The sequence below is a fragment of the Heterodontus francisci genome, chromosome 20, assembly GCF_036365525.1.
Source record: "Heterodontus francisci isolate sHetFra1 chromosome 20, sHetFra1.hap1, whole genome shotgun sequence".
In the NCBI taxonomy this organism is placed as follows: Eukaryota; Metazoa; Chordata; class Chondrichthyes; order Heterodontiformes; family Heterodontidae; genus Heterodontus; species Heterodontus francisci.
This window is the reverse complement of record NC_090390.1, coordinates 19,794,718-19,821,893: the sequence shown is the minus strand read 5'-3', so window position 1 is coordinate 19,821,893 and position 27,176 is coordinate 19,794,718. Positions and strand designations below refer to the sequence as shown.

Sequence of the window (27,176 nt, the reverse complement as noted above, 5' to 3'; positions counted from 1 at the left end):
GAAAAATCCACCTGTTCGCTGCTCCTGATTCTCTATGGCCATTAAGAAGACGATGAAGTTCCATCTCCTTGTATAAAGGGTCTCTATCACCTCCCTGACGCAGTGATGCTCAGCAAACTGTGAGATGTTGCTGATGTCGCCTGCTCTCCCTGGCAGGATCCAATGGCATAGAAATTTAGGACCACTGTCATCTTGATGGCTATTGTCACTTGTGTCCTTTCCCTGCTGTGTGGCTACAGGTCAGCTTGTAGAAGATGGCACAGTTCAGTGTCCACCTTCTTGTTGAAATGCAGGTGCCTAACCCACTGCTCCTGGCTGACATGGAAGTAGGAGAAATACTCCCTGAATACCCTAGTTGGGTCCAGCCTTCTATTGAGAGCCCACTTCCTCCTCCCTCTGCGTACTGCTTCTGCTGTCTGTGCTCTATTTCCATATCGTGCTGCAGCCCAAGATGGACTGCAACTATCTCCCCATTATTGAAGCAGGCTTTCTCTGGACAAGCCAAACAACTCCTCTGACCTCCTTGTCAAGATCCAGCACCACTCCCTTGAAAACCCAAAAGATTTTCCAAACTTCCACTAACTCTACATCAGCAAAAGGAAGTCAAAGCACCTCACCTGAAAGTTGCATGGTTAGCCATTTAAATAGCGCTAGTGGGTTGGGGGAGCCATCATGCAGCTGAACACATGTTCAGCTGTGCATGTTTAAGAGAAGATGTGAGTTCCAAAATTGCAGCTCATGCACCAAATCAGAGTTAGACACTGTTTGACGTCACGATCCGACCATTCTGCATGATTCCAGCACACACACAGCACGCCCTGTCAGCCAATGCACACTGCGCAGACCACAGTGGAAATGATCGGAAGTGACCATAAGTATTCTGGTTGACTTTTCTTTTAGTTTGGGCTTCCATAGCCCAGGCACCAGTGGTGCTATGGAGCCCAATTTCACAACATTACTGTTTCATTTAGGCCCAAATGTCATTTATCAACACAAACTTTTGCACAGTGTTGTTATGTGATGTCCTAAACTTATAGGTTACCCTTCAATTGTGTATCAGTGCCCATACACTTTATTAGTTATTTTCAAAAGGGAATTGGATAAATTCTTGAAAAGGTTATGGGGAAAGAGCAGGGGATTGGGACGAGTGGGACTAATTCAATAGCTCTTTCAAAGAGCTGGCATAGGTACAATGGGCCAAATGATCTCCATCTGTGGTATGATATTCCATGATTCTTTCACCATCCCATCCCTCTCTAGGATTTCTTATCCCCTTGAACAGGATGTCTCTCATACTTTACTCAAGACAGATTGTGAGCACATTGGTCTGTAGTTCCTTGGTTTATAGCTTCTTCCTGTTGTGCATGATCTTCTGGTTTTGGTGATACAGGAATACATTTATCTTTGACCAAGAGATCAGATTGAAGAGGAAAAAAGGAAAATACTGAGAAAGTGTCGCAGTGCTGTCTTTTGGATGAGGCATTAAACCGTGACCCCGTGGCATGATTTTGAAGAAAAGGTGAGTTCTCTCTGATGTCCTGACCAATATTTATCACTCAACCAACATCACTAAAACAAATTATCTGGTCATTATCACATTGCTGTTTGTGGGACCTTGCTGTACACAAATTGGCTGTCACATTTCTTACATTACGACAGTGACTCCACTTTCACAAGTACTTCATTGGCTGCAAAGGCTTTGAGATGTCCTGAGGTTGTGAAAGACGTGATACAAATGAAAGTCTGTTCTTATTTCTTGATTAATAATCTTTAGACGAATAGGCAACAAATCAAAATAATACTCCTTGTTAATCCCTCACACCTCATACTGGTTCACTGTTCAAACTCTGCAAAGAGTGGGAGTTTATTTTTCCATTTTACACGTTGTGAATTTTGCTGCAATTCAGCCTGGCATGGTGGTATTGAAAGCAATATGATGGACAGAATCGCCGAAACACCCGTTCAATTAAATGAAATTTAATAAGATTGAGAACACCTGCGTTACTCTAAAGAACAGCTCAGATGGAATCTCAACTTGTTCTTCCATTGTGCAGTCTCTGAAAAGTCTGTTCTGCTGTCTAATAATTGTTTTTTTCTGACATTCTATTTCCAACTCCTTAGCAATGGTCAGAAGACAAGTAATAGCCCTTTTAATGGATTTTTGCTCAGGTTAAAACAAAGATTAGAAGTTTATTAACTCATGAGTTCATTAGAACTAAGTCCAGTAGTTTATTCAACTCCACGTTTACATAACACTTTACTCCAGGGAACATCTACCTCCATTTCTCTTCATATTAGTCGTGTCAGTCCTCCAAGACAGATGTTAGACTTCCTTCTAAATTGTATCTTTCTTTCTGTTGCTTACTGTGTCTTTCTTTTCCCCTGAGAATGCATGGGGTAAAATGCACCAATATTGTTCCAAGACAAATGCAACATTCAGATATTCTGATGCAGATTTATATAGAAATAAATGGCAAATTACATAGGAAACATCAATACATTTAAAACTTTGCTTCCTCTTTTACACATATTATTTTATATATATAGGTACATACACAGATAAACACATTCACACAGACATATACAGACAACCACATAGGGCTGAATTCTGTTCTCTTGTCGGAGGCGGGTTCAGTTGTGTGGAGGGAGCGGGGGGGTGTGGGGGGGTGGGTAGAGAACCTCCATGGAGCTGTCCACCATGAAACCCAGCACCGTTTCGCAGCGTGCCGATTCTGTCAGAGTTGGGGAAGTACAGTGGTGGTACTGATGCCTCGATGCGACAGCATTGTAATTTAAATATCTGAAATGCTTCTTTAAATAAATTTGAATCTAATTCACTGCGAGCAACGAAGATTCCTCAACTTTATGGTTGACATATGGCACTCACGTGCCTTCAGTTTCACGACTTTGAAAAGCTGGCCCCACCAAGGCGAGTCCTTGGTGCCGCGAAAGGGAAAGTAATCTAACCATGGTAGCATCGGGGAAGTGAGCTTTACAACGGCCATTGCCACTATGCTGAGGGTCCAAGTGGCTCATGTGTGAACAGGTGTTTGGAATCTGGATTGTTCCAGGACTACTGTTTGTAAGGGAAACCCGAACATATGCACAGATGCACAAACACAGATACATATATATATATATATATATATATATACACACACATACATAAATACAAGTTCAAACACACATATACACATACATAGATGCATGCAGTAAAACATACAAACACATACATATATGCACTTTCAACAACAATGCATTTATGTAGCACTTTTTAACATAGTAAAACATCTCAACCTGCTTCACAGGAGTGCTATCAAACAAAATCTGACACTGAGTCAGATAAGTCGATATTAAGGCAGATGGCCTAAAGCTTGGTCACATGGATAGGTTTTAAGGAGCATCTTAAAAGAGGAGAGCAAGGTAGAAAGGCAGAATGGTTTAGGGAGGGAATTCCAGACTTTATAGCCTTGGTGCAAGGTAGGATGCAAGTGACAGAATTGTGGATGAGCTCAAGTTTATGTATGGCAGAAGATTGGAGGCTGGCGAGGACAGCAATAGAATAGCCAAATCTAGAGGTAACAAAGGCATGGATGAGGATTTCAGCAGCACATGGGCTAAGGCAGGGTGGAGCCAGGTGATGTTAAAGAGGTGAAAGATGGTGGTCTTGGTGATGGAGCTGATAAGTGGTTGGAAGTTTAGTTCAGGATCAAATACGACACCAAGGCTGTGAACAGTTTGGTTCAGTTGCAGAGAGTTGCAGGAGAGAGGGATTAAGTTGGTGACTGGGGAACAGAGTTTCTGGCAGGGAGAAACAATAATGGCTCAGTCTTCCCAATATTTAGTTGGAGTAAGTTTCTGCTCCTCCAGTACTGGGGTGGGGGAGGGGGGAATTTGATTGCTCTCGTTTTTGAGTGCGGGAGTTGCAATTCGCAATTAGCCCACGCCTAGTTCCATTCAGGCAGGCAGCACACAAACTTTTTGCTGCCTCCTCATCTGAATGATTGTAACACGCAATCCAGCACAGAATGTGCTGCTGACAGGCTTCACACTCAACAGGGGGCCCAGCAGCATGTGTGGTTAGCATGTGTTGCACCTATCCTGCACCTCTCAAAGGCAGTTGTGTCAGCCATGGGTCAGTTGGTAGCACTCTCACCTCTCAGTCAGAAAGCTGAGGGTCCAAGCCCCACTCCAGGACTTGAACACAACAATCAAGGTTGACACACCAGTGCAGTACAGAGGGAGTGGAGTGGTGCAGTGTCAGAGGTGTTGTCTTTTTGATGAGATATTAAACTGAGGCCCTGTCTACCCTCTTAGGTTGATGTAAAAGATCACATAGCACTATTTAAAAGAAAAGCAGGGGAGTTCTCCTGGTGTCCTGGCCAATATTTATCTTTGACCAATGTCAATAAAACAGATTATCTGATCATTATCACATTGCTGTTTGTATTCAAATTGGCTGCCACATTTTTTACATTGCAGCAATGACTACACTTCAAAAGTACTTAATTGGCTGTAAAGTGCTTTGGGGCATCCTGTGGGCATGACAGTCACTATGTAAATGTAAGTCCTTTTTCTTTTCAGCCTGCCGCTCTTAAAGGGGAACTGCACTCATTTTAAGGAAGCTGCTGCGGACTGTGCAGGAATTTGACCACAAAAAGAGGCACCCAAAATGGAGCAACAGCTAAGAGAGAGGGCTCCCAGGTTTTCTGATGCAGTGCTGGGGGCATTAATACATAAGGTCGAAAGGAGGAAAGAGGCAATATTTCCGCAGGGGGTCAGGAGGCCCTCAAGGCAAATGCCAAGAAGGGAATGGGAGCAGATGGCAGGATGGATAATTCCCAACGTCACCTCTGAGGACCTTGTAGTAATGTCACAAGAAGTTCAATTACATCAGGCGGGCAGCCAAGGTCAGTGAACACATCTTCACGCAACATCTCCTACCCACCGCACCACCGATCTCTCACACTGCTCAATGCCCCACACCCCCCTCACTCACCCAGCAGCAATCTCTAGCAATCAGGCCTAACATTCAGATGTTCCACCTCACACTCGCATACCTTCCAATGCTGCCAGCTTCACTCTCACTGCTTCCACATGCCTCCAGCTCTGGTAGACACATCATCCAAACACATTGGTTGACGTTCTTCCCTCCAGCTTGCAGCACAAGGTGGCTGGTAACAGGAGGGAGCTGTGTGGAGCAGAACTGGAGGAGGACAAGCATGACTCTGTCATCTGAACCCTCTGGAGGAGACAGTGCTCTGCATCATGGGACCGGCTGTGACAGAGCATGCTACTTCCATGTCATTGAGAACATCCAGGTTAACATCATGCTCCTTATGCTCTTTCTCAAATCTCACCTCACTCTCATGCTGCTATCTGGCTTGAAGTGCAAGCTACAGATGGTGTGATCATGTACCTCTTGCTTTCCACCCCTCCCCCACTTCCCCCACCCCAACTCTCCCTTTCTGCATGTCTGCTTTCAGATACACAAGGTCTGCCACCTGGCCAGCCACTGCAGCCTTACGATGAAGGTTGAGGATGACTGCACACCATTGATGAAAGAGCACCATCACTTGATCTGACAATCACAGCTACCAGCTCAGATACTGGCACTGTGCCTGCCTTAGACAGTGGTACAGAGTTGGAATCAGAACATGGTGTATCACCGGGTATGAGTGGGCTGCAGCCAGTCCAGTGGGAAAGGACAACCCACGTTATGAACATACGAACATACGTATTAGGAGCAGGAGTAGGCCACTCGACCCTTCTAGCCTGCTCCACCATTCAATAAGTTCATGGCGGAACTGATTACTCCACATTTCCATCCACCCCGATAACCTTCCACTCCCTTTGCTTATCAGGAATCTATCTACCTCTGCTTTAAAAATATTCAAAGACTCTGCTTCCACCGACTTTTGAGGAAGAGTGTTCCAAAGACTCACGACCCTCAGAAAAAAAATTTCTCCTCATCTTTGTCTTTATGGGCGACCCCTTATTTAAAATAGTGACCCCTAGTTCTAGATTCTCCCACAAGGGGAAACATCCTTTCCACATCCACCCTGTCAAGACTCTTCAGGATCTTATATGTTTCAATCAAGTCGCCTCTTACTCTTCTAAATTCCAGCATATACAAGCCTAGGCTGTCCAATCTTTCCTTGTAAGACAGGCCACCCTTTCCAGGTATTAGTCCAGTAAACCTTCTCTGTACTGCCTCCAATGCATTTATATCCTTCCTTAAATAAGGAGACCAATACTGTACACAATACTCCAGATGTGGTCTCACCAATGCCGTGCATAGCTGAAGCATAACCTCCCTACTTTTGTATTCAATTCCCCTCATGAGATTGGAGGGCCTACAGGAGAATGCTGGTGAACCTGCACACTGACATGCTTGGTGCATTGCCAGACTTGCCAGACAGCCTCCTGTCACTGTCAAGGATCATGGATGAGCCTGGCTCAAACTTGAAGCAGGGCATCACACAAAGCTTGAAGCTCATCTTTCCAGCATGGTGGCCAACATCATGACAGCACTGGTCGTGATGCAGCTTCTATCTGATTAAAGTCCCGATTTTCTTGGGGGTAAACCCTTAATTGATATGGAGACAGGTTTCCTGTCCAATTAGAGCCAGTGGGTGTGGGAAAGGAGGTGGGTCAGATGAAATATGGCACTGATTTAGATGCCCCATGGCAGACATCAATGAGGCTGCTGGTTGTTAAAAGGGAGAAATCTGCTTATTGTGTCAAAGTCTTCTGCAGCACCAGAGGGAAGCAAGATGTCACAGGGGAGCCCATGGCCTGGCACCCATGGCAGGGGTGCTCCTTGCTTCATCAATGCCGACCTGGATCTAATGTTGGAGGCGGTGAGGGAGAGGAGGGAGGACCTCTTCCTGGAGGGGGGGACAGGAGGAGGCCACTGAATCATGCAGAGCACTGAATGAGTCAGTGAAGTGTGTTCTTACTGACTCTGTCTATTGGCTTCCTCTCTTTGCACTGTATAAATGATGACACTTTAAGCCAGACATCTGGGACTCCTTTTATTGCTGCCATGACAGAAGTGGTATGAGGTGGTGAAAGAGATAACGGGATCCTCCATAGTGAGGGGAAAGCCTCTGGACAGATATGCTTCCTTCATTGAAGTAAGTTATTAGATGTTCCAGACTGCATCTTCTATGCATGTGTTAGCACAGGTATCTCGACCTCCCTTCCAAGCCATGTCCCTCAACCTGGGTGAGAGGGGCTCAGTTGAAATGCTCCTGAATCAGGGGATCCCTGGCATATGGCATCCTCATGAGGCCTTTATGCCCTGAGCTGTGCCCGGCCACCACATTGTGCAGCAGGGGCACCTCTCTGTTCAGTGTTATCTCCCTCTGCCTCCACTTCCTCCTCCTCTCTTGCCTCCTGCTCCAGCAACTCCCCCAATGAGCTGTATCCTTCCAGGGCCTCCCTGTTCTCAAGCTCCACACCTCTGTGGAGGGGCATGTTAAAGAGAGCGCAGAAGATTACCATGATGACCGAGACCCTTGCAGGAGAGAATTGGAGGGTGCCACCTGACCGGTCCAGACACCAGAACCACATCTTCAGAAGCCTGATGGCCTGCTCAATGGTTGGCCTGCTGAACAGGTGGCATTGGTTGTATCGCCACTGTACCTCTGCCTGGGCATTCCTTAAAGGGGCAAGTAGCCATGTTTGGCTCGAGGGGGCAGGAGGTGGGTCTCATGGGAAAGATGATCTCAGAGTGGGCATAAAGGGAGATAGGAGAAAACTAGTGTCATGCAGGCCCCCACCTGCCAAGAATAAGGCATATTAATTTTGTCATTTGAACATTGATTTTAAACTTGCTGGGAAGAAGAGAAGGCCTGTTACAAGGGCTGCCAGACACTTAGCTGAAAAACATTTGCATACTAACAGACAGTGCTTGTGGAAACAAAAGGACCTTTCCCTGACACATTCAACTCACAATGGATTTTGATCGCCAGACATTGAAAGTGTAAGGAAGAGCATTCCAGAGACTGCTCAGGTGATACAATCCACAAAAGCCAGGACTGACTAAACCAGCTGGTCACATGACCAACTGGCTGGTCCAGGGGTTTTTTGACCTAGCCACAGCACTTTTGAACTAAAACAAAAATGACTGTTTGCTCATGGAGTGAGACGACCTCTCCTGTCTTCTCCCATTTCTTTCTCACAAGCCTCTGGACCCACTGATGACACATGAATTTCAAGAGAGGGAAGTCTCCTACAGCGAACAAGATTTAAAAAGAATACTGGGCCCCAATGAAAAGCAAGACCTATCTACCATTAAGGACTTTACAGCGAGCTCGAAGAACAGTAACCAAAACCATCTTCAGATATTGCCTCAAACTTTTCCACTTTATTTCTTCTGCTCTTATCTGTCTCTATCTGCACATGTATATTGTGTACGCATGCTAGAGTGGGCACGTCGCATATCCGTAGGTGTTAACCGAATTAGAGTTTAAGTTTAATAAAGTTCAACATTTTTTCTTTAAACCTAAGAAAACATGTTTGGCTAGTTTCTTTGCCTTATAATTGGAAGTTAGTGAACAAGGATTCACTAAGGGGGAGCTAAAAAAAGTGGTGCGTTTAAAATTAAACCCTGTTGAGGTAAGACCAGGTGAACGCTGAGAGGGAACCCTAGACCCCTTTCTCGCCTGGTCATAACAGAAATTTGGGGGCTACCATCCAGACTTTTACTGACAAACTAGTGAAATTGGAAGTGGGAAGCCAAATTGTTCCCAATCAAAAACAGCAAGATTTCAAATCAGGTTTTCTTGTGGTTGTGTGTACTTGAATACTAACATGTCTGTGACTGAAGCTAGTAGCTCCCCAAGCCAGGGTGAAGTAACTTGGGATAAGTTAAAAGCACTGTCTATGCAGGAGCTGAGAGAAATGGCTGAACAGTGTGGGATCACTGTACGTGGCAAGGCTAGGAAGTCTGAACTCCTAATGCTAGTGACTAACCATTTTTCCCTTGAATCTGAAGAAGCAGAAACAGTGTTAGACGCAGACCCAGACCGGGTATTGTTAGCAAAGATACAATTAGAACAGAGGAAACTTCAATAAGAAGACAGGGAAAGAGAAAAAGAGAGAGACAGGAGAGAGAGAAAGAAAGAGCCTTCCAGAAGGAACGTGAAGACAAAGAGAGGGAAGAGAAAGATAAAGAACCTTCCAGAAAGAAAGCGAAAAAAGAGAGCTGACGCAGCTTGTGTTAACTAGGGGGCGACAGAGTAACCCCAATATGGAGGAGCGTAATTCAGGGCTAGGTACAGAATTGTTAAATTAGTTTAGAGATACAGCATTGAAACAGGCCCTTCGGCCCACCAAGTCTGTGCCGACCATCAACTACCCATTTATACTAATCCTACACTAATCCCATATTCCTATCACATCCCCACCTGTCCCTATATATTTCCCGACCACCTACCTATACTAGGGGCAATTTATAATGGCCAATTAACCTATCAACCTGCAAGTCTTTGGCATGTGGGAGGAAACCGGAGCACCCGGAGGAAACCCACGCAGACACAGAGAGAACTTGCAAACTCCGCACAGTACCCAGAATCGAACCCGGGTCCCTGGAGCTGTGAGGCTGCTGTGCTAACCACTGCGCCACTGTGCCGCCCCTATCTCAGCTAATCCCAAGATTCCATGAAGAAGATGTGGAAGCATTTTTTGTGTCCTTTGAGAAACTGGCAAGGCAGCTAAAATGGCCAGCTGAGACCTGGCCTCTTTTATTACAAAGCAAGCTAACCTGAAAGGACGATGAGGTTTATTCCCTGTTGCCAGATGAGAGTTCCTCAAATTATAAACTGACCAAAAATGCTATCCTTGGGGCATTTGAATTAGTACCTGAAGCAGATTGCCAAAATTTTAGAACCCTCAAGAAGCAAGCTAATCAAACTTATCTGGAGTTTGAAAGAAGTAAGCAGTTAACTTTTGACCAGTGGCTGAGGGCTCTTAAAGTACAGCTCAGCTATGAGAATCTCAGAGAAGTAATTCTGTTACAGGAATTTAAACTCTCCCACGCTCCATAAAGACCCATGTAGAGGAGCAGTGGGTTCAGAGAGCCTGGCAAGTGGCCATTCCAGCTGATGAGTTTGCTTTAATTTCTAAGCTGGTTTCCCAGGGGAGAACCTTTCCTTGTTAGCCCTGCAAATTTGAAAAGGACAAAGGATGGGAAGGTGATAGGAGCCTAAGCAGTCCTGGGAGAGAAAGAAAAGCAGGAGACAAAAGCAAAGTGCTGTAAGCAGGAGTGAGACCCAGAGACCTGTGTGCTTCCATTGTAATAAGGCAGATCATCTAAAGGCTGCCTGCTGGAAACTAAAGGGAAAACCTGTAGGATTAATCAGGGCACACCCACTCAGTGAAGAAGGAATCCTGGAGGAGAGTGCAACATAGCAAGCTGTAGCTTTAACTGCAGTAAGAGTGCAACCCAGGAAGCTTGCTACTGCAAGTGCAGGAAAATTTAATAAGATTCCTGAAGGCTATCAGGGTTTTGTGTTTGAAGGTAAAATAACCCCATACCCCTCGAGTGGGGCAAGCAAGCCCATGGTAATTCTCAGGGACACAAGGGCCACTAGATCCCTTTTACTGGGATAAAGCCTGATCTTTCCCCCAGAGAGGGAAGTGAACACCAGAATGGTGGTGAATGGTATTGGAGGGCAGTGTATGCCTGTACCTGTACACTGGGTTCAGCTGGATTGCAACCTAGATTCGGGACCGATGACTGTAGGGATTGTCCCCAGTTTGCCTGTGGACAAGGTTGACCTGCTCCTAGGTAATGATCTGGCAGGGGTGAGGGTGGTAACCCTCCCAGTAGTGAAAGAAAGACCGCAGGAAGCCAGAGAGACAGGGCAGTGGCAGGAGACGGTCCCTGCAGTTTCCCTGAATGTGTAGTGGATCAGGCCATGATCAAACCAGCTCCCCCAGAGGAGACTGTATTAGCACTGCAGGCAGATGACCAGGTCTGTCTGTTGGAGACTTTCTTTGGGCAGTTAGGAGACCCAGGGAGTGAATTAAATAAATTTTCCCTAGCTGAGTCTCAGCGAACCGACCCAGTATTGCGAGGGTTAGCACAGGTTGCCCAGTCTGAAAGTGAAGCACAGGGATTACCTTAATAAAAGCAAAATACTGCGGATGCTGGAAATCTGAAACAAAAACAAGAAATGCTGGATTCACTCAGCAGGTCTGGCAGCATCTGTAGAAAGAGAAGCAGAGTTAACGTTTCGGGTCAGTGACCCTTCTTCGGAACCTGATTGCTACTATTTAAAGAATGAGGTACTGATGAGGAAATGGAGTTCTCCTCACAGACCTGAGAGCAAAGAGTGGACAGTAGTTCACCAATTAGTGGTGCCACAGAGGTACCAGAGAGAAATATTAACAAGGGCCATGAGACTACAGTGACTGTACATGCCGGTACACGAAAGACAAAAGCCTGCATAACACAGCGGTTTGAGTGGCCAAAACTCCACAAAGGTGTGGTGGAGTACTGTAGGAGTTGCCACATGTGCCAGGTTGAGGGGAAACCCCAACCTACAGTGAAACCTGCACCCCTAAATCCTGTACCGGTGTTAGGAGGACCCTCCAGCAGAGGGCTGGTGAACTGTAAGGGACCCCCGCAAAGAACAAAAGGGGACAGGCAGGCACATGGCTGGCAAAAAGTTAGAAAGGGAAGGGGAAATAGCGACCCAGAGGGCAGGGTAAAGGAAGTCCAGGAGGAATCCCGGATGAAAATCCCTACTGTCTGGTCAGCCAAACCTGAAAAATTTGAAAAGTTAGACCCCCACATCCTCCTATGTAAATACAGACACTAGAAGCACCCCACCAGAGTTGCTAACAGCATTTACAGGAAACTGCAGAGACAAAGAAAGACCTCTAGGGGCCAGAGAAACCATGAGGGTGATGCCTCACCTAGTCGAAGTGCCACAGGGGAGTGCAGTAGAGTCTACACAAATACCTGCAGACAGGAGTGTCCCAGAGGACAAAGGGGAGATTAGCAAAGAATCCTCCCCCACAGTCTGAAAAAAAAGAGAACCACCCATCTCCTGAAGTCAAAAGCCTTTGCATGACTCAGCAAAGCACTGAAAGAGAGTTCAGGATAGACGTGCCCACTACTGACTCTCCCGGAAAAAAAAATTCCAACTCAGGGCTAATTAAACCTAACCATCTCAAAGACACCCTGCGCAGTGATGGAAATGGGCAAACTGAAGAAAAACCTCCCCAAAGAACCACGTTTATTGGGATGCCAAAAAGGGCAGTTTAAAGCAACACTGCTACCAAGAAAAGACAGGCTGTAATAAGTTTTAGGATTTAGGAATGAATGTGAGTGACTCAGAGAGAGAGTGGGGCGGCACAGTGGTTAGCACCGCAGCCTGACAGCTCCAGTGACCCGGGTTCAATTCTGGGTACTGCCTGTGTGGAGTTTGCAAGTTCTCCCTGTGTCTGCGTGGGTTTTCTCCGGGTGCTCCGGTTTCCTCCCACAAGCCAAAAGACTTGCAGGTTGGTAGGTAAATTGGCCATTATAAATTGTCCCTAGTATAGGTAGGTGGTAAGGAAATATAGGGTCAGGTGGGGATGTGGTAGGAATATGGGATTAGTGTAGGATAAGTATAAATGGGTGGTTGATGGTCGGCACAGACTCGATGGGCCGAAGGGCCTGTTTCAGTGCTGTATCTCTAAACAAAACTAAGAGAGAGATGCATGCTTTTCTTGTATCTTATATTTTCTCTCTCGACCCTTTTTAATGAAATACGTTTTCTCAAATCGCATTCCATTCCGTTGGGTGTAGAGGTGCCATGCAGGCCCCCACCTGCCAAGAATGAGGCATATTGATTTTAAATTTGCTGGGAAGCAGAGAAGGCCTGTTACAAGGGCTGCCAGACACAGTGCTTGTGGAGGCAAAAGGACTATTCCCTGACACATTCAACCCACAATGGATTTTGATCACCAAACATTGAAGGTGTATGGAAGAGCATTCCAGAGACTGCTAAAGTAATAAAATCCATAAAAGCCAGGACTGGCTAAACTAGCTTGTCACATGGCCAACTGGTGGGTCCAGGGTTTTTTGAATAGCCGCAACGTTTTTGAACTAAAAAAAAGACTGTTGGCTCATGGAGTGAGAAGACCTCTCCTGCCTGCACCCATCTCTTTCTCACAAGCCTCTGGACCCACTAACGACACATGAACATCAGGAGAGAAAAGTCTCCTACATCGAACAAGGTTTAAGAAGAATACTGGGCCCCAATGAAAAGTAAGACCTACCTACACTCAAGGACTTTACAGCGAGCTCGAAGAACAGTAACCAAAACCATCTTCAGATATTGCCTCAAACCTTTCTACTTTATTTCTTCTACTCTTTTCTGTCTCTATCTGCATGTATCGCATATGCATGCTAGCGTGGGTGCATTGCATATCTGTAGGTGTCAACCAAATTAGAGTTTAAGTTTAATAAAGTTCAACATTTTTTCTTTAAACCTAAGAAAACATGTTTGGCTAGTTTCTTTGCCTTATAATTGGAAGTTAGTGAACAAGGATTCACTAAGGCAGAGCTAAAAACAAAACCTTGTGTTTAAAATTAGACCCTGTTACGGTATGTCCAGGTGAAGGCTGAGAGGGAACCCTTAGACCCCTTTCTCACCTGGTCATAACATTAGTGAAGGACACAAGTTCAGGGCTGGGGCAGGTTGGAACCTTAGAGGAAGTTTGGCCTGATGGGCTAGGGGAAGGGAGAGAAACAGCAGAGGCAGTTAAACTGGTAGTCTCAAATTTAGTGACAAAGAAATCTATGGGCTTCTTGCACTTGCTGCTGGAGATGAAGGTGGAAGAGGCAAGGAAGAGGTGTTAAAACAGATGGTTTGCAGTGGAGAACAGAAGCAGGGGGTGTCTTTGCATTGCAGGATGATGCAGGATTAGTGAGCAGTTTTTGCATAGGAGAGCAGAACCTGATAGTCCTTTCTGTGGTCGAGCCAGATCTGGCGATGAATGGCGAAACCAATTATTTGTCATACACGTTCAAGTCTGCCCCCTTACATACACACACAAACATATTCATACACATACACACATGACATACATACACAGACATACAATCACCACTGAACCACGGCAAAGTAAACAGAGACAGTCTGTCCTTTTTAGAATTGTACAGAATGCCACAGGTGTCGGTCATGTTAATATAGCAGTGGGAGTGAAGCAACAGGAGTTCTCAATAGTGGAGAGGAAACCTTGTCATATTTCTACCTCATTTCACTGAGAACATGGCATACTGGGAAAGAAGTGCAATACTTCTCTAACATACTTTAGCAAAATTAATCTAGTTGGCTTTATCTCAATTTCACTTTGCAGCACTATGTTTTAGAAAACCAACATAGGTCAGATTGTCGTTACCAAAGTGGCATTCGTCTTCATTTTATTCAAATTTAGCTATCAGCTGTGGCACAGTGGTAGCACCTCGCCTCTGAGTCAGAAGGTCATGAGTTAAAGTTCCACTTCAGATACTTTTCCTCAACCAGCATCATTAAAATGGGTTATCTGATCATGATCACATTTCTGTTTGTGGGAGCTTGCTGTGCACAAATTGCACAAATTCAATAGCGACTACACTTCAAAGGCGCTCCATCGGCTGTAAACTGCTGTGGGACAGACATCCTTAGGTGGTGAAAGGCTCTATGCAAATGCAAGTCTTTCTTTATATGTGTTTGCATTTATATTACACCTTATCATTGTCAAAACTCTTCCTATTTATTACTCAGGGAAGGAAAAAATGAATCATTTGTTTATCAAGCCATTGTATTATATTGTACTGAGCAGCATGCAAATAGGTAGTCCACAGCTGGTGACAGCAGATGCATTAATGCAGTTATATGAACCATAGCAGGGAATTCTATTCAAAATGTTGAGAACCTGCTTATTCAGGAACCTTTGCTCTTTGTTGTTATATTTGACTCCTATTTAGGAGAAGAAGAAAATTAAAAACTCCTGCAAGAACCCGCCTTAAAGCAACATGAAAACTTGGAGGAAAGTCATACAAGAGGGGGTTTACCTCATCAAATTTAACTTTTGATCTTTTCCAAGGGTTTAAAATTTTTGAAGATTTTTTTTTCTTCGAGAAAAAAAAGCATGTCAAATGTGCATATCTAAATGTGTATCTGTGTGTGTGGAGCCAGTGTCTCTAGTACCACTCGGACACTGGCGGACTGACAATAAGCATCAAACTTTGTGAAAACAGGCTTTCCAGTTGTGGGAAAAAAACATTTTTTTTAAAGTTTGGGAGTTACTCCAATTATGAGGTGAAATGTTAATGGAGAGACGTATTTTCATCATTTGAATTTGGGAAGGTGTTGATGTGTTCTGCAACGAACTCAACATGTCAGGGCTATTGGACACACAAAACACATGCCATGGCATCACTTGTACCAGGTTCCTTCAGGATTATACTTCAGGTTGCCAACTCCGGTTGGACATTTTCTTGGAGGTTTCGTCACATGATTGCCCACCTCCAACAACTCCACCTGTACACTCCTGACATTGGTCAACCAACATCCAAATTCTCAGACGCCTTCCCAGGCCCAATTGGAAAGCAAACAGACTCCTCATTACTTAAGTGGATGATTCTTAACGTTAGTCAAACAGCCTTTCCCCCATCCCCCCACTCCCCACCATCTCCAACAGCTTTATTACTAACAGAAGCATTCAAAGAAAATGAAAGAATGCTCAAAATGTATTTAAGGACCCCCACCCCAAGATTTTTTGAAGAGCAAAATACTGTGGATGCTGGAACTCTGAAATGAGAACAGAATGTGCTGGAAATACTCAGCAGGTCTGGCAGCAACTGTGGAGAGAGAAGCAGAGTTAACGTTTCAGGTCAGTGACCCTTCATCAGAACTGAAGATTCCCCCCCCCCACCCCTCCGAGTTGCCCTGGATATTAATCTTCAGTTTCTGGAGGCTCCAGGACAAACCTGGAGGGTTGGCAACTCTAACTCCTTGTGATCTTCTAACTGCAGCTCCTTTCCACACAATTTAAATGCAGTAACTCCTACTACAACCTGCTTTTGCAAGGGCTCACTCGTTTATAAAATGGGAGGCGGGGGGAGCACAAGAAGACGAGGTTTCTGCACATGCCCATAATAGCTTTCTCCAGCGGGGGCAGCTTTACATAAGACTTAGACTCAGTGTATGTGAAGCAACAGTAGAAGGAGCTTGTGGAGTGAGGCCGTGAGCCGAGGAGCTTGTCCATTGCAAACTCCTGTGCTGGGTGACTTGGGCACTGGAAGCACGGGATTTTCCCAGCAACCTGAGCTGGCCACAGAGAGTGAGAGGCGACTACCATTGCTAAACCCACTGCAAACCTACCGGATGCTGCTTCAGTGTTTACTCTCGTGTCGTTCGCGATTGATCAAAACTCAAACTGGTGTGTGAGAGGGAAAAATGCAACGGGGCCAAAACTTAACCGTTTGCTGCAGCTGAAAATTCTCTCAATATCCCTCCTCTCTCTCTCTCTCTCTGTCTCACACACACTACATCCTCCTCTGTGTGTGTGGGGCTGCACCAAGCTTTCCATGGCTGGGAAAGAGTGATGTTTGGAGAGAGGGAAAGAACAGTTCATTTCCCAGGGGGTCGGATTCTCATCCATGGGTCTCAGCAAAGCTCGACTGGCGACGCTGCGGCCGACATAGTCTGTGGTGCTTCTGCTACAGTGACTGGAACATAACTAACGGCAGCATGCGAAGGATGGGTAAGGTGCTTCCGTCTGTTACTTTTCCGCTGTCTCCGTCTACCGTTTCCTGGCCACTATCGATTGGGATCTTTATTTAAGTTGCTTGAAACCTTGACCTGCTTAAAGTTGTGGCCATTATGTGTGTACTGGGAAAGATTTATATTGTTAATCTTGTTGTGGTAAAAATGTAAAACGGGGTTTTGTGCAGCTGTATCTGAATGATTTACTGGAATAACTTTTCCTCATTTCAGGTCTCAGTGTAATTGCACTATTAAGTGGTCGAGTTGCAGTGTTAGTGATGGCACCTACCGTCTTATTGAGTATGCTCTCCACTGCTGAACGAGCATGTCCTAACAATTGTAGGTGTCATGGTAAAATAGTGTACTGCGAGTCACTGAGCCTCCAGGAGATTCCTCCCAACATCTCTCCAGGGTCCCTGGGACTATCACTGCGCTACAACAGCCTGCAGACACTGAAACACAACCAGTTCCTGGGGCTCAACCAGCTCACTTGGCTCTACCTGGACCACAACTACATCGGCCTGGTCCACGAGCACGCCTTCACTGGGATCCGCAGGCTCAAGGAGCTAATCCTCAGCTCCAACAAAATCACTGTCCTTTTCAACAACACTTTCCGCCCGGTCACCAACCTGCGCAACCTGGACCTCTCCTACAACCAGCTGCAGACCCTGCAACCCGAGCAGTTCCGGGGGCTTCGCAAACTTCAGAGCTTGCACCTGAGGTCCAACAGCTTGAGGACCGTCCCGGTCAGGATATTCCAGGACTGCCGCAACGTGGAGTTTTTAGACCTGGGCTACAACCGCATTCGCAGCCTGGCCCGCAACGCGTTCGCGGGGCTGAGCCGCCTGGTCGAGCTGCACCTGGAGCACAACCAGTTCTCCAAGGTCAACTTGGCGCATTTCCCTCGCCTCCTCACCCTGCGCATCCTCTACCTGCAGTGGAATAAGATCAGTGTGGTCATCCAGGGTATGTCGTGGACCTGGAGCTCCCTGGAGAAGCTGGACCTGTCCGGCAATGAGATCCAAGCCATTGGACCCAATGTGTTTCAGTGTGTGCCCAACCTGCACACACTGCACCTGGACTCCAACAAACTGACCACTATCGGCCAGGAGATCCTGGAGTCCTGGATATCCCTCAGCTCCATCAGTCTCTCGGGCAATATGTGGGAATGCAACAGGAACATATGCTCGCTTGTGAACTGGCTGAAGATGTTTAAAGGCAGGAGGGAGAATACAATGATTTGTGCTGGACCAAAGCAACTGCAGGGAGAGCAGGTGATGGAAGCAGTCGATAACTATAATATCTGTATTAAAAAGCAGAGAATGACTACACAGAGGATGCCGGGCCTTCCCAAACTTCAGGCAAAACCGACATTTAAAACAAGACTTCCAAAAGCCAACTCGGAAAGCAAAGCCCAGGCTCCGCTTCCAGCCAGCACCAGCCCTCCGGATCCCAGCTCGGACTCGGATGTTATAGAGCCCGTCTCCTTCCACAAGATCATCGCAGGCAGCGTGGCACTCTTCCTCTCCGTGCTGGTGATTCTACTTGTCATCTATGTGTCCTGGAAGCGGTACCCGGCCAGTATGAAGCAGTTCCAGCAGCGCTCACTGGGGCGAAGGCGCCGGAAAAAGAAGAGGCAGTCTCTGAGACAAATGGTCCCCAGCACCCAGGAATATTACGTTGATTATAAGCCTGCACACACCGAGGCCACGGAGATGCTGATGAATGGAACTGCCTCTTGCACCATTAACAAATCTGGCTCCAGGGAATGTGAGGTATGAACATCTTCTAAAGCAAAGTATAGCAGTTAGAGGTAAACAAGTCAACTATGGTAGGTGACTGTGAAGGAAAAGTTCCCTTTTAGTTAGAACTGATGGAATGTTTCCCTCTGGTTGTATTCCATATGCAATATATTGTTTGATTTTAGGTGCACACATCCTTGCTAAAAACCGATATAAACTTTAAATAGCAGTTGTTGACTTTAATAAATGTATTCACTGATGTTTTTTTTTGCAAAGTATCAGTCACTGCTCTGATTGCAGACATGCCTTTTATATAAAATTTCTATTCTTGCTAATATCTTGCAGTCACATTGCTTTCTTCTCCAGCATCAAGCAAAGGTTTTTAAAACTCTACATATCGTACATGCCATTCTGCATGTTCAATTTAATTCATCTGATTTGCTAGTGTGATTTCCAACTGTGACTCAGATTCAAATAAGCATGATGCAATTTAAAAAAAAAAATTAATCATTAGCTCCTTCTGAACTTTAACTTGTGTACCATTTAATATCTTTTTTTAGGCAGAGGATTGAAACTTCAGCTGCATGCAGTGCAGATGAGGAGGCTGGCACACAGACACAATGAAAGTCTCCTTTCATTTAGAGCTGTTTAGGTGCCATGTGTAAGGGTTAGCAGGGTGGAGTTAGTGCAAATTCCTCAACCTTACTTGAAGGCAATACGGAATTCAACAGGATAAATTTGGAGAAATTGTCTCATCTGGTGGGGGAATCAAGAACAAGGAGACATAATCCAAAATTTAGTGCTAGGCCGTTGAGGAGTGAAGTCAGCACTTTTTCACACAAAGGGTAGTGGAAATCTGGAACTCTCGCTCCCAAAAGGTTGTGGATGCTGGGGTCAATTGGAGCTGTCAAGACTGAGATTGATGGATTTTTGTTTAGATAAGGGATCAAAGGATATGAAAGATAGGTGGGAAAAGGGAGTTGAGGTGCAGAATAGCCTTGATATAACTGATGGGGTTGCAAGCTCAAAGGGCTGAATGGCCTACCCCGAGTCATTATGTTACTATGACAGATGGAATGGGGAACAGGCATATCAAATTGATGCTGATTTTCAGAGGCCAAAGCCACGTCAATATCTAGAGATTTGTAATGTACCCCTCACCCTACTACCTGAGCATGTGTCTTGCTGGCACTGTATGCCTAAGATGAAACATTTGAAGAGATATCATCCCTCATTTTAAAATCCAAAAACAAAATGTGGGCTGTTTAATTCTTGTAATATTGTATTTACCACCGATTATTTCAACCATTAAAGAAAGTTGGGAAAGAGGGGGTGGGGATTTCCCAGCAGAATATTCTGTATAATTTTGGCACAGTAATATAAGATTGTTACTATCAAAAGCAACAAAAGATTGTAGATTTGAGGACACACATTTTAAGAAAATAATTGTTCTGTATAGTATCCAAACTCATATAGCCTGCAATTTAATTGGAGCATATTATCTGAGAACCAAATATTATCTTCCTCCTGCTTTTCCCACAACTTGAATGTTTTATTTGATCTGTAATGATGTAATTGTTTGATGAGCTGATGATAATGAGTTGTACATTTAATAGATTGGGTGGAACAATTTGAATTTTTTAAGTAGTCAGACCTTGTTATATAAAGACACATGGGTTTGTACATCTCACCCTAATGCAAAATATTACAACATGCTTAGAACTCTGCATGGAGGTGTAACAGGTCTGTAAAATATTAATTTGTCACATTAGGGAGGACTCTTCCACCTGTGTAAAATAATGCTAGCAATGGCCTAAATAATGTCTTACAATATTTATAAATGAGGTTCTTGATTGACAAGGTTTGCTAAATTAATTTTTCATCATGCTTGAAGAATACAGGCATGAAGAGAAGTCTGGCACGGTTCAGATGTGCTGTACAATAGACTGCTCATACACATCATTATGGTTGGAATTTCCAATGTGGCTGTTTGGTGATCTAAACTATACCGTTGAGGGATGTGCTGACCAGAAGCTAACTGTTAGCCACGAGGGAGGGATGAGACATCAGAGCGGAATTCACCTGACACACTTGCACTCACCCATAGGCTGTGGGTTGGTTCAAGAAACAATATATGACTGAGCTGGACCTCAGTCAAGAAGTGATGGGTGGCTCAGGAGAATTTAAAATGCACAAAATTTCCTCAGATGTGGCGACAGGAGGCAGGGGTGGTGATATGGAACTATAAAAGCTTGCTGTAGTACTTTTCGAAATCTGAAAGTTTAATCATCTGTGCAGGTCTATTTTACAAAAGAGTAATGACATATATAAGACTGTAAATGGTTTTCCACAGTATGTGGAACAGGATCAATAAACTAAGGAGAAATAATTAAACAAGGAAGGAAGGTATTTTAAATTCCAGCTGGCTAATGCACAGGAAAATCTATCACACAAAGCCTTGTTCAGAAGAGAGACCATTAATTAACAGCGACTGTTGCCAGTGCCAATTGTGCTACATGAGTTTTATAGAATAATCTCTCTAGTGTTTCGTTGGGTAGGTAACTAAGACACTGTCAGGTTTATGACAAACATAACTGTTATCTCTACAGAGCGACAACACTGGAAAATGGAGGCTCTGGGCTTACACCATGATTAGAGCTTTACTGCTTATTTCCTTTTCGGATGCCTTTAACACAATAAAAAGAATGAGCATAATAATCAATGTGACTTAAAATGCAAACACCCAATATCATTTACATAGAACTTACAGTATAGAAATAAGCCCTTTCCTACAGTCAATCTCATTGCCAGACAGTTTATTTTGTTGGACTTGTGTTAGGGTTTGGTAATGCCCACAATATAATTATATGCAACAGGCACTGCTTCTAATGTGGGTTGATAGAATTATGCTTTATTTTTCTAAAAGTTATGATGGATGACCATTATTTAATTGAAATAGGGATGATTTCCTACTACTTTAGTAAATACACGGTGTCTGAGCTGCACTAATGATGTTGCAGTTGAATTATGCCCTGCACTGATAGACACAGTAATATATTTATTTGGAACAGTATCAGTTTTCTGTTCACCTCTACTGTATAGCTGGTCCTTTGATTGCAGAGGACAGAGTCTGCAAGGGCAGTGATACAGTGCCACTCAGGTCAATAGGTGTTACTGCATTATCTGGCATCTCGCTGATTAGTACCATTTGTTCCACTTACTTCATTGTTATTATGCAACTGACAGGAAAAACTGCAAGTATGTATTTCCACGTTTAAATGTAAATGAATTCTCTATTGCATTTGCTACATAGAATCTTCAGCACAGAAACAAGCCATTCAGCCCAACAGGTCTATGCTGGTATTTATTCTCCACGCGAGCCTCCTCCCATTCTCATTACCTCTTCTCACCCTGCCCACTGAGTCCCTCCATTTCTTTCTCCCTCATATATGCATCAAGACTCCCCTGAAATACTTCACTGTTCACTGCTTCAAGGACTCAACATGGCCGTGAGTTCCACATTCGCACCCCTCTCCGTTTAAATAAATTTCTCTTAATTTTTTTATTTAATCTGTTAGTGGTTTTCTTTATATCGATGCTGCCTTAGCTCTCCATGGTCTCCACTCTTTGCCAGGTGCCCTGATGATTTTGTGTACCCTGCCTGATGGGGCATTAGACTGCAGCAGCAAAGACTGTTCTGGGACTCTGAACTCTTAGTTACAGGAGAGATATGCAAAGCTAAAGATTGAAGGGAGGCACAGAGCAGGTATTTAAAATGCTGAGCAGAATTCATGTAAATGGAAACAACCTATTCCATTTAGATTGTGAGCACAGAAGGAGAGACACAGATTTAAAATGAGCAAGACTCAAATCAGTTATCTCCCTTACCCCTGAGCGCTGGATAATTGCAACAGATTTTTGTCTCAGACCAAAGTATTTGTTTTGTTCATCAGTCATGGTTCGTTGAAAGTTGCAAAGCAATCTTAAAAAAAAATACAAGCTGACTGTATTTATCTTCAATTTGCAGGGAATTCATTAAAGGAAGGAAATGTGATAGCATCGAGAAAAAGATGCTAACAGATATTGAAGAGTAATGTCTGTCCTGGGACAGAGAGCTGTTGGCAATGCTCAGCTTCTGTTCATTGCTGCTGGCAGACAAAGCCCACAGCTGGCAGCATCATCCTATAAAATGGGCCCTCAGACTCACACAGCACAGAAGGAGGCCACTCTCCTTCTCCCTCCCTATAGCCCTGCAAATTTCTCCTTTGCAAGTATTTATCCAGTTCCCATTTTAAAGTTACGATTAAATCTGCTTCCACCACCCTTTCAAGCAGCACATTCCAAATCATAACAATTCGCTGCGTAAAAAAAATTCCCCTTATAGCCCCAATCACTATATTTAGAAGTAAATTTTATATACAATGCTGCCATTGGCTGTTGTATTCCTAATGTAGGAGTGCTTGGTATACCAGATGTGGGCGTGTACTATGCTGCCATTGGCTGTAGTATACCCGACCTGAAAGTGCCTTTTGCTGTTATTGGCTGTCGTATACTTTACCTGGGCGCGTTCTGTACTGTCATTGGCTGTGATATACCGGACCTGGGAGTGCTGTCTACTGTCATTGGCTGTGGTATGTCTGACCATGGTGTTACTAAATGCCACAATTCAAGGTTCTAACAAAGATGAAGAAAACAGAACAAAACCAAAATTTTCCCTGAAATCCTGCAATATTGTTTACATTAAGTTACACGCTGTCTATAATTTGCAGAAGGGAAAGATCATTGTTTTATACATAAGCTATATAAAAAAGGATATGTAACAAAGTGAGTAGTATGAAATTCTTATTAGTTAACCAGGCTTTTATCCCATGCGAAAGCCCAACATTCTATTTAACAGCATCCAAATCAGTTACCTATCCTGTCAGGTTTCTATGTGCCAAATATGGAATGCATTCCCTCTTCCCAAAGGAACTCATCCCCCTTCCAGAGAGCCTACGTATAGCTTGGCAGGTCCAAGGCTTAGGACCACACAAGTGTGCACAGGGATACTGCTAGAGTTTAACCAGCTAAAACCACACAGATTGCCAATGCTGAGCACTGGTAACCTTCCCACTGCTGGTCCATGTGGGACCATCCTACCTTTTGGAGCACTGGCTCGGAGCGTTATACAGAGCTGAATGAGAAGAATGTCAGTGCCCAGTGACAGGGCTATTCAGCCTGGTCTGTTGGGCGATGCAGGTTGGCTGAGAAAGCATTAACAGTGCTCCAGGCCACTGCAGGGCTATTTCCTTCAAGTATCATGGGTCAAATCTCACTCAAGAGTCTTGTGCAAATAATCCAGACTGGTGGTGCAGTGCAGTACTGCGGGAGTGCTGCCATGTTGAAGGTGCTTTTTTTCAGTTGAGTTGTTAAACCAAGGCCTTTCATGGCCTCTCCGGTGGACATAAAAGATCCCACTACACTATTTTGAAGAGCAGAGTTGTTCTCTCCGAGGTGCTGGGCCTATATTTATCCTTCAACCTGCATCACTAAAACAGATAATCTAGTCACTTATCTCATTGTTGCTTGCTGTACACAAATTGGTTGCCACATTTCCAACATTACAATAGTGACTACAATTCAAAAGTACTTAATTAGCTGTAAAATGGTTTGGATGTCTTGAGGTCATGAAAGCTGCTATAGAAATGCACAACTTTCTTTTATTAGACTGAATCTACCATGGACAGTTGGTTCGGAATTTCCATGGTCAGATGTGTCATCATGGAGGCACCTTGACCCCTGAGAATGCTATTCAATTCTCCGCCAAGTCCTTTTTACTGTAATATACATCAAAATCACACAGGTGATTCTAGCCACAATAAGATTCTCAATGTTCAGTATGTATTGGTAATAGAAGAGTGGACTATGTTACATTTGTGTAAAATAACCCAGAGCAATGGAAACGTCTGTGCTTTGCATAGCTGTAAAAACACCAGATGCACTTGTATGATATTTAACGCAGCCTTGAACAGCCAAGCCTATTTAGCTGTCAATGTTCATGGGCATATTTCTCCTTGAATAGTTAATGTACAAAGTAGTTAGACAGCAGAGGGCTGCTCCTCCAGCAGGTGCTGCCAGTGGGGAGCCTTGCTCTGCCAGCTGCAATGTATCAAGAAATGATGGGCAGCATGCCCAGGATTTCCAAAAATGCACAACAGGGGGGATGAGGGGAACAGCTTGTCCTGACTTTTCAATATGCAAAGGGCCAGGGCAACATGCCCATGGTTTCCCAAAATGGCCTTGTGCATTGGGGCAGTTTGCCCAGGATTTTCCGATATGTTGAGCTAGTGGATGAGGTTCCCTGATGTCAGCCAACGTTTGTAGAACTATTTCATGTGGTCAGTTACTTATTTAGTTTTGTTTTATTTGTTTCATGGGATGTGGGCATCGCTGGCCAGGCCAGCATTTATTGCCCATCCCTAATTGCCCATGAGAATGGTGGTGGTGAGCTGCCTTCTTGAACCGCTGCAGTCCATGTGGGGTAGCTACACCCACAGTGCTGTTAGGAAGGGAGTTCCCAGATTTTGACCCAGTGACAGTGAAGGAATGACGATTTAGTTCCAAGTCAGGATGGTTTATGGCTTGGAGGGGAACTTGCAGGTGGTGGTGTTCCCACGCATCTGCTGCCGTTGTCCTTCTAGGTGGTAGAGGTTGCGGGTTTGGAAGGTGCTGCCTGCATAGCCTTGGTGTGTTGCTGCAGTGCATCTTGTAGATGGTACACACTGCTGCCACTGTGTGTCGGTGGTGGAGGGAGTGAATGTTTGAGGACAGGGTGCCAATCAAGCAGGCTGCTTTGTCCTGGATGCTGTCGAGCTTCTTAAGTGTTGTTGGAGCTGCACCCATTCAGTCAAATGGAGCGTATTCCATCACACTCCTGACTTGTGCCTTGCAGATGGTGGACAGGCTTAGGGGAGACAGGAGGTGGGTTACTCACCGCAGGATTCCTAGCCTCTGACCTGCTGTTGTAGCCATGGTATTTATATGGCTACTCCAGTTCGGTTTCTGGTCAATGGTAACCCCCAGGATGTTGATAGTGGGGGATTCGGCGATTGTAATGCCATTGAATGTCAAGGGGAGATGGTTAGCTTCTCTCTTGTTGGAGATGGTCATTGCCTGGCACTTGTGTGGCGTGAATGTTACTTGCCACCTATCAGCCCAAGCCTGGATATTGTCCAGATCTTGCTGCATTTGTACACAGGCCATCTTCCTTTGCGCTAGGTACGTTTCCAACTAGCGGAGAGTTTTCCTCCTGATTCCCATTAATTCCAGTTTTGCTAGAGCTCCTTGATGCCATACTCGGTCAAATGCTGCCTTGATGTCAAGGGCAGTCAATCGCACCTCACCTCATGAGTTCAGTTCTTTTCTCCATGTTTGAACCAAGGCTGTATTGAGGTCAGGAGCTGAGCCGCCCTGGCGGAACCCACACTGAGCGTCACTGAGCGGGTTATTGCTGAGCAAGTGCCACTTGATAGCACTGTTGGCGACACCTTCCATCACTTTACTGATGATTGAGAATAGACTGATGGGATGGTAATTGGTCAGGTTGGATTTGTCCTGCTTTTTGTGTACAGGACATACCTGGGCAATTTTTCACATAGCCGGGTAGATGCCAGTGTTGCAGCTGTACTGGAACAGCTTGGCTAGGGGTGCTGCAAGTTCTGGAGCACAGGTCTTCAGTACTGTTTCTGGGATATTGTCAGGGCCCATAGCCTTTGCAGTATCCAGTGCCTTCAGTCGTTTCTTGATATCATGTGGAGTGAATCGAATTGGCTGAAGTCTGGCATCTGTGATGCTGGGGACTTCAGCAGGAAGCTGAGATGGATCATCAACTCGGCACTTCTTGTTGAAGATTGTTGCAAATTCTTCAGCCTTATCTTTCGCACTGATGTGCTGGGCTCCCCCATCATTGAGGATGGGGATATTTGTGGAGCCACCTCCTCCAGTTAGTTGTTTAATTGTCCACCATCATTCATGACTGGATGTGGCAGGACTGCAGAGCTTAGATCTGATCCGTTGGTTGTGGGATTGCTTGGCGACAGGCCCTGCATTTAAATATTTAAGTAAATTTACATCTACATGATACATGTCTATCACATGCTGCTTACGCTGTTTGGCACGCAAGTAGTCCTGGGTTGTAGCTTCACCAGGTTGACACCTCATTTTGAGGTATGCCTGGTGCTGCTCCTGGCCTGCCCTTCCTGCACTCTTCATTGAACCAGGGTTGGTCTCCTGGCTTGATGATAATGGTAGAGTGGGGGATATGCAATTCTGCTGCTGCTGATGGCCCACAGCGCCTCATGGATGCCCAGTTTTGCAGTGCGGTTCGAAATCTATCCCATTTAGCAGAGTGGTAGTGCCACACAACACGATGGAGGGTATCTTCAATGGGAAGATGGACCCTCGTCTCCACAAGGACTGTGTGGTGGTCACTCCTACCAATACTGTCATGGACAGATGCATCTGCAACAGGCAGTAAAATAGTTGCTCACAGTCTGACATCACACATAAATTTTTAGCAGTAACAAGCTTCCTGTGGCATTGCATGTAAAAAATCTTGCATTTATATAGTGCTTTTCACGACATCGCAAAGTGCTTTACAGCTAATTAAGTACTTTTGAAGTGTAGTCATTGTTGTAAT

At 44.8% G+C, this 27,176-nt stretch overlaps 2 protein-coding genes across 2 annotated transcripts in view; one reads left to right on the top strand and one right to left on the bottom strand.

The window, feature by feature from the left end:
• The window catches only part of LOC137380511 (catenin alpha-3-like), a 2,550,805-nt gene that overhangs the window by 1,521,714 nt on the left and 1,001,915 nt on the right, over positions 1-27,176 (bottom strand). The window lies entirely within an intron of this gene.
• Positions 16,222-27,176, top strand: part of LOC137380512 (leucine-rich repeat transmembrane neuronal protein 3-like) — a 477,263-nt gene continuing 466,308 nt past the window's right edge. Inside the window, exons 1-2 of the mRNA XM_068052423.1 lie at positions 16,222-16,755; positions 16,989-18,532. Of these exons, the coding sequence (XP_067908524.1) occupies positions 16,743-16,755; positions 16,989-18,532 (1,557 nt within the window). The 5' untranslated portion in view covers positions 16,222-16,742. The remainder of the gene's footprint in view (positions 16,756-16,988; positions 18,533-27,176) is intronic.